This window comes from Saccopteryx bilineata, chromosome 6 (assembly GCF_036850765.1).
Source record: "Saccopteryx bilineata isolate mSacBil1 chromosome 6, mSacBil1_pri_phased_curated, whole genome shotgun sequence".
NCBI lineage: Eukaryota > Metazoa > Chordata > Mammalia > Chiroptera > Emballonuridae > Saccopteryx > Saccopteryx bilineata.
The window spans coordinates 24,644-37,801 of record NC_089495.1 but is presented as its reverse complement, the minus strand read 5'-3'; the positions used below and the strand labels follow the sequence as shown (position 1 = coordinate 37,801).

At 41.9% G+C, this 13,158-nt stretch overlaps 2 protein-coding genes across 2 annotated transcripts in view; one reads left to right on the top strand and one right to left on the bottom strand.

Moving 5' to 3' along the window:
- Positions 1–13,158, top strand: part of LOC136308417 (uncharacterized) — a 61,428-nt gene that overhangs the window by 40,293 nt on the left and 7,977 nt on the right. The window lies entirely within an intron of this gene.
- LOC136309605 (histone-lysine N-methyltransferase PRDM9-like) lies at positions 3,403–5,102 on the bottom strand. The gene is made up of 3 exons (XM_066238042.1): positions 4,965–5,102; positions 4,609–4,746; positions 3,403–4,452 (listed from the first exon to the last, which is right to left on the bottom strand). Exons 1-3 carry the CDS (start codon positions 5,100–5,102, stop codon positions 3,403–3,405), a joined length of 1,326 nt encoding a protein of 441 aa, XP_066094139.1.

Sequence of the window (13,158 nt, the reverse complement as noted above, 5' to 3'; positions counted from 1 at the left end):
AATTTGCTCTGGTCAGATGGTTTTCTCTGACATGCCTCAGCTTTTGAGGGGTTGGACTTTCAGTTTCAGTAGATTGCTCAGAAAGACTAGGTGCCTAGCCAAACTTCTCCACTCTCTCTCTCTTGGAGCTCCCTGACAGGTGGTGACGACCTCTATCAGGGAAGACTCCCCCGCATGGAGATTTTCTTCTCTTGGGACAGTGACAAAAAGTGGGGATGCCCCCTCTTGCTCACCTGTCTTCACTACGGGATCTTCAGGTCATGTGTTTTGGGAAAGTGAGAGAAAAATGGTTCCAGTGTAGGAGAGGCACTATGTGAGGCAGAAACGGGAAGAAAACACTGTGAGGTGCAGAATTAGAGTGTTGATGGTAAAAAAAGTAATCTTTTCTAGGTGAAAAATAGAAATATGGTCTGAAGAGATATCTGCATTTTTTAGTGTGTTTCTCTTTTCTTTGTTTTCTGCCTTTCTGTTGAGAGAAATGCACTAGGCATGTTGCAGTTCTATCACAGATTTTTCCATTAAATTTTTTTTTTTTACATTGATTTGAGAAAGAGAGAGAAACATAAAATTATTTCTTGGTCACTTCTCTTAGGTGCTGAGACCTGCAACAAAACCCAAAACCTTGGCACACAGGGGGACACTCCATGCACTGAGCCATCTGTTCAGGGCACCATAGGTTCTTTAAAATTATTCTCTTTCAGTAGATAAAATTATTTTAGAATTCTAATTACCATGTATGTTACAGGTTATTTAAAATTGTATTTTATAAATGTAAGTAAAAGGACTTCCTGGTTTATCTGCTAATAAGGATTTCAAGGTCAGCTGTCGAGAGGTGGAAACAGGTTATATAATTTCACATCTTTAAAGTTTGTTGTCACTTGCTTTATAGTGCAATATGGTCCCTTTTAAATGTGTCCTCAGTCTGTGTCACTGCTGTTAGGTCATGTGCATTTTTGGAATAACACCTTGGTGATGGTAAGGAGAAACAGGGGTGGGTACAGTGCATTATCTGTCAGTGGTTGTATTGCAGGAATCAAGGCAGGACAAAAATGCCCAGACAACTTGATGAAGGAAGTAGAATTTATTTAGCTTGTGGAGCAGCATGATCCCCAAAGAGGAAACCAAATGTGTGCTCCTCAAAGTTAGATTTCTTACATCTTATATACTTTGTATTCATGCAAGGGGCTTGTGATCCCATTGTCTAGAGGTATATGAAACTCTCATGACTCCAGCATGGGAGGGTGAATTCAGGTGAAATCAGAAGATAAGTGTTGAAATTTTTAATTAAGGTATGTAAACATGGTTTCTTAAATGCTTTTGAGAAAAGAAAAAGGGGTTTCCAGATAAGTTTTATCTTCCTTGCTCTGTGTAACAAGTGGTCCCAGGCACCTTTTCAGTGAACTATAGAAAGTAGTTAATCTAGAACTGTCTGACTCAGTTACCCATGCAGGCTCCCTTCTCTTGCATTTTTCTTGTTTTTTCTCCTCAGTGAAGAGGGGGCCTGCTCCTCCTTCCTCAGTTGATGCACTTACCGGCTTATGTTAAGTAACTTTTCTCTCTACTGGTTTTCTTTTTTTGTGGTAATCTATTGGTTCTGAAAGAGGTACTTTCTATCTTTAAATGAGTTGGGTGAAATCCATGGTTATACCCTGGCCAGGAAGCTTAGTTAGAGCGTCATTCTGATACACCAAAGTTATAGGCTGAATCCTTAGTCAGGGGACATCTAAGAATTAATGAATGCATGAGAACATTGGTACTGTCATATTTAAACTTTAGCAGTTCTAACAGATGTGAGTGCCATAATATAGTAGTCTGAATTTGCCATTTTCTAATCATATCAGGCGGAGCTTATTTTTACAAGGTTAGGTACTTGGTCTTGTTGAAATATGAAACATGAAAACTGAAAGTTTTTAAGTTTATCTGAGCCAAAATGACTCCAAATGTTTGGAAGGAAGATCTCCAATCCTGCAGACTGATCGTGTAGCAATTTCTATTTTATTTATTTATTTTTAACATTTATTTTAGAGAGTGGAGATGAGAGAGAGAGAGAGAGAGAGAGAGAAGGGGGAAGAGCAGAAAGCATCAACTTTCATATATGCTTTGATCTGGAGAGTTTAGTTATTTATTTATTTTATCTATGTTAGAGTGTGGAGACAGAAAAGCAATTTTTATTTTAGAGAGATGGAGAAAGGGATAGTGACAAACAGGAAGGAAATGAGATAAGAAGCATTAATTCTTTGTTAGAGCACCTTAGTTGTTCATTGATTGCTCTCTCTTATGTGCCTTGAACAGGAGACTAAAGCAGAACAAGTGACTTTTTGCTCATGACAGCAACATTGAACTTCAAGACAGTGACCATAATGTCATGTCTATGATTCCATGCTCAGGTATGCAACCCTGCACTCAAGCTGGTGAGCCTGTGCTCATGCCAGCAACCTTGGTGTTTTAAACATAGGTCATTTCCATCCCATTCCAATGCTCTATGCACTGCACCACTGCTTGGTCAGGCACCATTCCTATTTTATAGATTAAAAAACAGGCACAGAGAAGTTGAGAATCTTGCCTTAGGTTGCAGAGCTGGTGAAGGCAGAGCCAAGATTGAAACCCACTAAGGAATGATCTAGAGTCCATGTGGTGTACACCATAAGATTCTCACCCTGAAGAAACAGGAGAGAGTGAGGGAGACTAGCTGCCCAGCCTGAGCCAGGGACACAGACATGCACATGCACATATTTCTTCCTGGTTTTCACCAGAGACTACAGAGGTCAGAGAAAACCAGGACAGGAGCCAAGAAAAGCCAAGGGAGGAGGGTGGTGAGCCTACTAGGAGAGAAGCCTCCACTTCCCTGGAGTGAAGGAAATCACTTTCCCTGGTGAGTCTGTCTCAAATCCCTCCCCCTGAGAAGTAACCTATGTAAATAGACTTCAGATTTCTACGTTTTTTAGGGGTTGAGTTTCTGTGCTTGACAGTGTGAGTTCTCTATGGCCCTCTGGGAACTCTTTGCTTTCAGTGATGGGGAGGGAAAGAATGAGGTATATGGGCATCATAGTTTTATGAAGATAAGATTTATTAGAACAGAAGGCAAGAGACCAGGAGAATATGGGTGTTGACATTCCCATATCACTTGAGGAACTATTTGTCCAGCTCATCTTTTGTCATGAAAGTTAAGAAGTTGTTTAACTAGTTACTTCTGTACTAATTACAATCTAATGAGGATAAAGGGTCAGTAAACTTCCTATGAAGTCCCCTCAGAGCTGGGGTATGACCTGTGTAAGAGCTATGAATGTGGAGACACAATTTATTGCTAATGATTCATTCACTCTCCTTGCAAACAAAGGGCTTCTCCCTTGAGTGTGTCCTCTGTTGTCTGAGGAGAGTTGACTTCTGTAAAAAACCTCGCTCTCACTCCCTGCAAACATAGGGCTTCTCCCCTGAGTGTGTTCTCTGGTGCGAGAGGAGAGTTGATTTTAGTGAAAAGCCTCGCTCACACTCCCTGCAAACATAGGGCTTCTCCCCCGAGTGTGTTCTCTGGTGCGTGATGAGATCTGATTTTTCTGTAAAGCCTCGCTCACACTCCCTGCAAACATAGGGCTTCTCCCCTGAGTGTATTCTCTGGTGCCTTAGGAGAGTTGACTTCTTTAAAAATCCTCGCTCACACTCCCTGCAAACATAGGGCTTCTCCCCTGAGTGTGTTCTCTGGTGCGTGATGAGATCTGACTTTTGTGTAAAGCGTCGCTCACACTTCTTGCAAACATAGAGCTTCTCTCCTGAGTGTGTTCTCTGGTGTGAGAGGAGATGTATCTTCTGTGAAAAGCGTCGCTCACACTCCCTGCAAACATAGGGCTTCTCCCCTGAGTGTGTTCTCTGGTGTGTGATGAGAGTTGATTTTAGTGAAAAGCCTCGCTCACACTCCCTGCAAACATAGGGCTTCTCCCCTGAGTGTATCCTCTGGTGTCTTAGGAGAACTGACTTTCGTTTAAAGCCTCGTTCACACTCCCTGCAAACATAGGGCTTCTCCCCTGAGTGTGTTCTCTGGTGCCTTAGGAGAGTTGACTTCTTTGAAAATCCTCGCTCACACTCCCTGCAAACATAGGGCTTCTCCCCTGAGTGTGTTCTCTGGTGCATGACGAGATCTGACTTTTGTGTAAAGCGGTGCTCACACTCCCTGCAAACATAGGGCTTCTCCCCTGAGTGTATCCTCTGGTGTCTGAAGAGACTTGACTTGTGTGAAAAGCGTCGTTCACACTCCCTGCAAACATAGGGCTTCTCCCCTGAGTGTGTTCTCTGATGTGTAAAGAGATGTGACTTCTTTGAAAATCCTCGCTCACACTCCCTGCAAACATAGGGCTTCTCCCCTGAGTGTGTCCTCTGGTGTATTAGGAGATCTGACTTTCGAGTAAAACCTTGTTCACACTCCCTGCAAACATAGGGCTTCTCCCCTGAGTGTGTCCTGAAAACAGTTGACTTCTGTGACAATCCTTGCTCACACTCCTTGCAAACATAGGGCTTCTCCCCTGAGTGTGTTCTCTGCTGTGTGAGATGTGACTCCAGGGAAAAGAGTTGTTCACACTCCCTGCAAACATTGGGCTTCTTCCATGAGTGTGTCCTCTGGTGTCTGAGGAGGTCTGACTCTTTTGTAAAGCCTCGCTCACACTCCCTGCAAACATAGTTCTTCTCCCCTGAGTGTGTTCTCTGGTTTTTGAGGCAATGTGACCCATTATCAAAGCCTTGCTGACAATCTTCATGCTTGATAGCTTCATTTGTTGACATTACTACTCTCATAGACAGTTTTTCTGTGTCCACTGAATTCACTTTCTGGCCTCTGCTCAGTGCTTTCTGTATCATTCTCTCTTGCTCACTAGAGCTTCCCATGTATCCTTTGGGAGGTTTGAAAAAGGTCCTTGAAATCCTCCTTGGCCTGTTTCTTTTAATCAGATGTTTGTACTTCTCTTTGACCTTTTGACCTTCAGCTTTGCCATCCTCGTTGTGTGTATCAGTATGCTGCTGCTGATTTTCATCCTCTGGGTAGGGATCCTTTGATTGGAGGTGTTTTCTTGTAGATGTTCCTGGGAGAATATCAGAGGGGTGATTGCGTCCCACATGTTGACTGAGGAATTTCTGACTGGAGAAGGCCAGAGAGAAGGAAGAACATGGGTGTATCTCTGGCTGTGGTTCTGCTGAAAGAGAAAATTTTGGTCAGGAAAGATGTTTATAAGGCTGCCTGGGTCATATGTTTTGTTTAGACCTGTCCCACGAGTCATTATTATGAAGTTGACAATGTAATCTCTGTCTCCCACAAAGTGTTTTTTTACAGTCTGTTTTCTCTTTTCATGTTTATGTACTATATCTTCTTTAGAAATTTAAAAAGCCAATATCAAGGGTCCTTTCTATGCATTGCCAGATGAGGGACTGTCAAGTAGCATCAGGGGCTGTTTCACTCCTTCTATGGGTGGACCAATGCTGACATTTCCTATATACATGTAGCTTTTAGCACAGTTCTTTATAGAGACCACTGACCCCAACTAGAAATTGCTTCCATCATAGTTTCCAACAGATGATAAACTGACAATATGTTTTTCCTCAAGCTTCACATCAAATATTCATACTTGATTTTATTCAGTGTCAGCCCATTTTATATACAATGGAAAGTTTTTTTCAAAATATTTTCCTAGCCATACTTTTAAAAAATTGATTGCTTTTTGAGAACAAAAAGAGGAGGAGGAGGAAGAAGAATAAGAGGAAGAGGAGAAGAAGAAAAAAAAGACAAAAAAAGAGAGAGGCATTTATTCATTGTTCTACCTAGACATGCAGTCATTGGTCATTTCTTGTATGTGCCCTGACCCGGGCTCAACCTTGGTATTACAGGTTGGAGCTCTAACCAACTGAGCTAACCAGCCAGGTCCCCCAATCATACTTCTTACATGCCTGACTTCCATCCCTCTCCAGCTAATCCATAATCCTCTCTCACTTGGAGATAAAGTAATCTCTGAGAGGATTCCCACTGAACTGTATTCTCCAAAAATTAACAAAGCAAAACTTAAAGAATAAGCCACCCTATAGCCAAGAACAGCACCATCATCCCACCTCACTCAGGAAGGTTTCCAGTATCTCAGCTCGGATCACAGCACTGCATTCCAGGCTTCTGGGTATTTATTGGACCTCTGCTCTTACCCTATATGCTAGACAGAGGTGGCCCTCAGAAAACAGGCCCATGATAGTTTTCCCAGTGGATAAAGTGCTGGCCCGGCATGTGGACATCCCAGGTTCAAAATCCGGTCAGGGCACAAATGAAAAGTGACTATCTGCTTCTCTTCCCCTTCATCTTCCCCTTCTCTCTCTCTTCCCCTCCCACAGCCAGTGGTTTGATTGGTTCGATCACCAGCTCAATAGTTTAGTTGGTTCAAGTGTTGAACTCAGGCACTGAGGATAACTCAGCTAGTCTGAGCATGGACCTCAGACTTGGGTTGCTGGGTGGATCCTGGTTGGGGCACATTAAGGAATCTATCTCCCTTACTCTCACTTAAAAGAATTAAAAATTTTAAATTTTTTCCATCATCATAGAAAATTAAGGTTAGTGCGGTGTTAAAAGGCTATCATGTTCCTTGCTTATTGGTTAAAGACAGTTTTTTTATTTCACCTGGTGCCTGGGGAATAGCAGGAGCAGTGAACAAACAGAATCAAAAGGGCTTAGGAAATGTTTGGTTTGTCAAGAAATATTTGTCCTAGAGAGACCTGAAGATGGCAGCAAAGTAGGCAAATGCACAGACTCCCAGCTCACACCACCAAACTGGATTACAAATTAATTTAAGATCAGTGTGAAAAACCAAATCTGGACTACAAGAACAGCTCTAAAAACTAAGGAGCAAAGAATAAGCCACACTGTGCCTGGTAGGGAGTACCAAGGAATGGTGAGTCTCCCCTGCTTAAGGGAACAAAGGGATTGTGAGGCTGAGAGCACAGAAGGGTTCTCATTCCAAGGAAAAGAGTAGTAAATATAGCTCACAGCCACTTGCCTGGGACCTGGGAATGAGGTGTGTTGAAAGGGCTGGCTTATCTTCCAAAAGGAAAGGGGGGAGAGTGACAGACAATGACTGGCAGAGGAATGCATGGGAGGACCTGAGAAGCTGACTTCTCAGTAGGCCGTAGCTGGGGGAGGGGTTTATCCTTCCACATAACACAAAACAAGTGTTTCCGGGTCACCCATCTCAAGATATCTTTCTAGCTCCAATCAATGCAAGAAGACAAAGCTGAAAACAAGAAGTGGGGAGAAGGGGCAGTAACCCAGATCTCCATGGAAATCTGAGATACACCTCCCCTACTGAACCTGACCCCAGAGAGAGTAACTGGCAGATCAGGCCTTCAGAGTCTCAGGTTACATCCACCACATTCCTGGATACAGTTTCAAATAAGCCCCTTGCTGAGATCAGTAAACAAGACTACCACTGAGATAACTCAGAAGAAAACAAACAAATCAAGACTTCAAAATGGCTTGGCTAGAAAAGCCAAACCTGACAGTGGATTACAAATGACAGCTGATAACAACCCAAGAAGACCTAGGAATAACACAAATAAAAGTTGGAGGCAGACAACACCAAACCTAGACTCAAACAGCCCTACAAACAACACACCCAAACACACAGACACAATGAGAAGACAGAAAAGTGCAATCCAAATAAAACCACAAGAGAAATCTCCAGAAAAGAAACTGTGTGATATGGAAATAACCAAACTGCTGGATACAGAGTTTAGAATAATGATTGTTAGGATGCTAGGAATCTTAGAACAACAATGGATGGTCATTACAAACACCTAAAGAAAGAGATAGCAAGTATAAAAAAGGACATTGAAATATTTTTTAAAAATCAGTCGGAGGTGACAAATACAATATCAGAAATAAAGACCACAATAAAAGGAATTAAAAGCAGAATGGATGAAGCTGAGGATCGAATCAGCAAGTTAGAAAACATGAGAAATAAAGGCATGGAAGCAGAGCAGAAAAAAGAGACTCAAAAAGTCTGAGGTAACTCTAAGAGAGCTCTGTGATAACATGAAGAGAAATAACATTCACACTATAGGGGTTCATAAAGAAGAAGAGAAAGAACAAGGGATAGAAACTATATTCAACAAAGTCATAGCTGAAAATCTCCCTAAATTGATGCAAGAAAAAATTTCACAAGTTCAAGAAGCACAGAGAACTCCATTAAAGAGAAACCCAAAAAGACCTACACCAAGACACATTATAATTAAAATACCAAAGCTAAGTGATAAAGAGAAAATATTAAAAGCTGCTAGAGAAAAAAAGACTATAACCTACAAAGGAGCCCCCATAAGAATGACATCCAACTTCTCAACAGAAATATTTGAGGCCAGAAGGGAATGGCAAGAAATATTCAAAGTAATGCAGAACAAGAGACTACAACCAAGACTACTTTATCCAACAAGACTATCATTTAAAATTGAAGAAGAAATAAAAAGCTTTCCAGACCAAAAAAGAAAACAAACAAACAAAAAAAAATCTCAAGGAATTCATTACAACCAAACCAGTCCTGCAGGAAATGTTAAGGGGTCTGTTGTAAACAGATCAAAGTGGGAAAAGAATATAGCAAAAGAGGAATACAGCTTTAAAGAATAAAATGGCAATAAACAACTACATAGCAATAATAACCTTAAATGTAGAAGGATTAAATGATTCAATCAAAAGACATAGGATAGCTTCATGGATAATAAAACATAGGATAGCTGCATGGACCCGTACATATGCTGTCTATAAGAGACACACCTTAAAACAAAAGATGCACATAGACTGAAGGTAAAAGGATAAAAAAAAATATTTCATGCAAATGGAAATGAAAAAAAAAATGGGGTAGCAATACTAATATCAGACAAAATGGACTTTAAAACAAAGACTATAGTAAGAGATGAAGAAAGTCACTACATAATGATAAAGGGAGCAATCCAACAGGAAGATATAACCATAAAAAATATCTATGCATCTAATATAAGAGCACCTAAGTATATAAAGCAGACATTGATGGATATAAAGGGCGAGATCAACAGCAATGTGGTAATAGTAGGAGATCTCAATAACCCACTAACATCACTAGATAAATCCTCAAGAAAGAAAATTAAAGAAACAGCAGACTTAAAGGACACACTAGATCAACTTGATTTAATAGATATCTTTAGAACCTTTCACCCTAAGGCAGCAGAATATACATTCTTTTCAAGTGCTCATGGTACATTCTCTAAGATAGACCACACATTAGGACACAAAAGCAGTCTCAACAAATTTAAGAAGAGCCTGACCAGGCGGTGGCGCAGTGGAATGAGCGTTGGACTGGGATGCAGAGGACCCAGGTTCGAGACCCCGAGATCGCCAGCTTGAGCAAGGGCTCATCTGGTTTGAGCAAAAGCCCACCAGTTTGAACCCAAGGTCGCTGGCTCCAGCAAGGGGTTACTCGGTCTGCTGAAAGCCCACGGTCAAGGCACATATGAGACAGCAATCAATGAACAACTAAGATGTTGCAACGCGCAATGAAAAACTAATGATTGATGCTTCTCATCTCTCTCCGTTCCTGTCTGTCTGTCCCTGACTATCCCTCTCTCTGACTCACTCTCTGTCTCTGTAATAATAATAAAAAAAAAAAAATTTAAGAAGATTGAAATCATATCAAGCATTTTCTCTGATCACAATGGCATGAAACTAGAAATCAACCACAACAGAAAAACTGAAAAATACTCAAACACATAGAAACTAAATAGCATGTTATTAAGTAATGAATGGGTTAACAATGAAATCAAAGAAGAAATAAAAAAATTCCTAGAAACAAATGATAATGAGCAAACAACAACTCAAAATTTATGGGACACAGCCAAAGCAGTCCTGAGAGGGAAGTTCACAGCACTACAGGCATTCCTTAAGAAGCTTGCAAAAGCTCAAATAAACAACCTTACCCTTCATCTAAAAGAACTAGAAAAAGAACAGCAAGTAAGGCCCAGAGGTAGTAAAAGGAAGAAAATAATAAAGATCAGAGCAGAAATAAATGACATAGAAGCTACAGAAACAATATAGAGGATCAATGAAACCAAGAGCTGGTTCTTTGAAAGGATAAACAAGATCAATGAACCTTTAACAAGACTAACCAAGAAAGGAAGAGACAAAACTCAAATAAATAAAATTAGAAATGAGAGTGGAGAAATAACAACTGACACAACAGAAATATAAAATATTGTAAGGGAACACTATGAAGAACTGTATGCCAAAATATTAAACCACCTAGGTAAAATGGACAAATTCCTTGAAACATATAATCTTCTAAAAATCAATCTGGAAGAATCAGAAAACCTAAAAACACTGATTACAACAAAAGAGATCAAAATAGTTATCAAACAGCTCCGAAAAAACAAAACTCCTGGGCCCGATGGCTTCACTGGTGAATTATACCAAATATTCAAAGAAAAACTAACTCCTATCCTTCTCAAGCTATTTCAAAAAATTCAGGAGGAAGAAACACTTCTAAGTTTCTTTTATGAGGCGAGCATAATTCTGATTCCAAAACCAGGCAAAGACAACACAAAGAAAGAAAATTATAGGCCAATAACCCTGATGAATTTAGATGCTAAAATCCTCCCCAACCTGTATGTGGTCAAAGTGTATATAATCAGCCTCTGAAATGTACTCGGGGCTCAAGATTTGGGACTGCTATGCCCCGTGTCAGCCATATGTGGCCGGCATATTTAGCAAATCTCCTAATTCAATCAAATTCTTCAAAATTTATCTGAACAGGGTGTCTCTACATAAACCCGATGGAGTGAGGGACGGTGCCTTTCAGAATCTGGGGTAGGGTACTTTGTAACATATCATAACTGGTATCAAAACAACCATATGAGAAAACAAATAGCTGGCCCTGGCCGGTTGGCTCAGTGGTAGAGCGTCGGCCTAGCGTGCGGAGGACCCGGGTTCGATTCCCGGCCAGGGCACATAGGAAAAGCGCCCATTTGCTTCTCCACCCTCCCTCCTTCCTCTCTGTCTCTCCCCTTCCCGCAGCCAAGGCTCCATTGGAGCAAAGATGGCCCAGGCGCTGAGGATGGCTCCTTGGCCTCTGCCCCAGGCGCTAAAGTGGCTCTGGTCGTGGCAGAGCGACACCCCGGAGGGGCAGAGCATCGCCCCCTGGTGGGCAGAGCAACGCTCCTGGTGGGCTTGCCGGGTGGATCCCGGTCGGGCGCATGCGGGAGTCTGTCTGACTGTCTCTCCCCGTTTCCAGCTTCAGAAAAAAAATAATAAATAAAAACACACACACACACACACAAAAAAAAACAATCATATGAGAAAACAAATGGCACCCCTACGTCCTGACATCCACTGAATGTACTTCCTTCTGGAAGTTAATAGCTACCCACACCTAATAGAAAACCCTGGAGCTGCCTACAACATAAGGCAGCAAGACATTAAGAGAACTAAAAATAACCACCAAAAATATTTGGGTAACTTACAGTACATTTTAAGGCAAAACCTGGTCCCATAAATACACAAAACCCTTTTAGTAGGTTCAGTAGACCGGGAATATCTACATTCACATGCAATTCGTAACAAACTCAAATAATACACCACACCTAAAAGAGAAAACAGAAACACACATAACTATAAAGGTAATTGAACACACCCATCTCAATCGGCAATGGAGCACAGCTTTCAAAACTGATGTGTGCAACTAAAAAATGTGTAAAAACATTTTTTAAAATAACCTAAGTAGCCCTGGCCGGTTGGCTCAGCGGTAGAGCGTCGGTCTAGCGTGCGGAGGACCCGGGTTCGATTCCCGGCCAGGGCACACAGAAGAAGCGCCCATTTGCTTCTCCACCCCTCTGCCATGCCTTCCTCTCTGTCTCTCTCTTCCCCTCCTGCAGCCAAGGCTCCATTGGAGCAACAATGGCCCGGGCGCTGGGGATGGCTCTGTGGCCTCTGCCTCAGGCGCTAGAATGGCTCTGGTCGCAACATGGCGACGCCCAGGATGGGCAGAGCATTGCCCCCTGGTGGGCAGAGCGTCGCCCCATGGTGGGTGTGCCGGGTGGATCCCGGTCGGGCGCATGCGGGAGTCTGTCTGACTGTCTCTCCCTCTTTCCAGCTTCAGAAAAAATGAAAAAATAAAATAAAATAAAAAAATAAAATATGCCTGACCTGTGGTGGCGCAGTGGATAAAGCGTCGACCTGGAAATGCTGAGGTCGCCGGTTCGAAACCTGGGCTTGCCTGGTCAAGGCACATATGGGAGTTGATGCTTCCAGCTCCTCCCCCCTGTCTCTCTCTCCTCTTTCTCTCTCTCTCTCTCTCTCTCTCTCTCTCTGTCTTTCTCTCTCCCTCTCTAAAAATGAATAAATAAAATAAAAATTTAAAAGAAAAAAGAATAAAAATATTAAAAAAAAATAAAATAAATAAAATAAAATAACCTAAGTGGCAAATAACATTCCATAAATATAACTACTCCACTGTGAGGCCAGAATCCAAGGCCACCATCACAGCCACCTGGCCCATGCAGGATCGCATTGGATTCAGACAGTCGATAAAGAAACAACGGAGCCAAAAACTGGTGGGCCATTATCTTTAATCCTAGCTTGCACCCAGCAGGCAAGTAAAAACACACACTGGGCTCCAAAACCCACTCACATTCAGTGCTCACAAAGCTACGGACTTATCCGAGTTTCCTAGAATCAAAGGTTTCTAGCTCAACAGACTTATTCACCTCTGTTCCCCATCTCCTTCCTTCTCCCTGCACAAACTCTGCCATTTTGGCTGCTTCTCCTGGCCTCCTCCATGTGGCCTCTCTCTGCTCTCTAATGCTAATCTCAGGAATCAAGAGCACAAGCTCTTGTTTTGCCCCCATTTTATAGTGTAGAAATCAAAACCTTTAATTCAATATACAAAATAGGGAAGTCTCTAATACAAAGTCACTTATCTGAGACATGATGGGATTGTACCACCCCACATCAAAAAGGGTGGGAAAGGCTTAGTCCTAAAACCAAGCCTCAGGCTACAAGAATTCTGTTTGCCCACAGCCCTCCCCTAACGCACATTAATATCACCTGGGTGACAGGCTTCCATGTGGGCAGTGCTATCTTTAACAAAGTGACCATAATATATTTTATCTGCCCAACATCCACAATAC

What these genes read in the sequence shown, in the direction of transcription:
- LOC136309605 (XM_066238042.1), bottom strand. Translation starts at nt 5,102, where the DNA reads ATGTGGGACGCAATCACCCCTCTGATATTCTCCCAGGAACATCTACAA. An exon ending in CGAGGATGGCAAAGCTGAAG is followed by an intron (nt 4,747 to 4,964) that starts GTCAAAAGGTCA and finishes GAAGCTATCAAG; the next exon opens with CATGAAGATTGTCAGCAAGG. An exon ending in CAGACCTCCTCAGACACCAG is followed by an intron (nt 4,453 to 4,608) that starts AGGACACACTCA and finishes TCAACTGTTTTC; the next exon opens with AGGACACACTCAGGGGAGAA.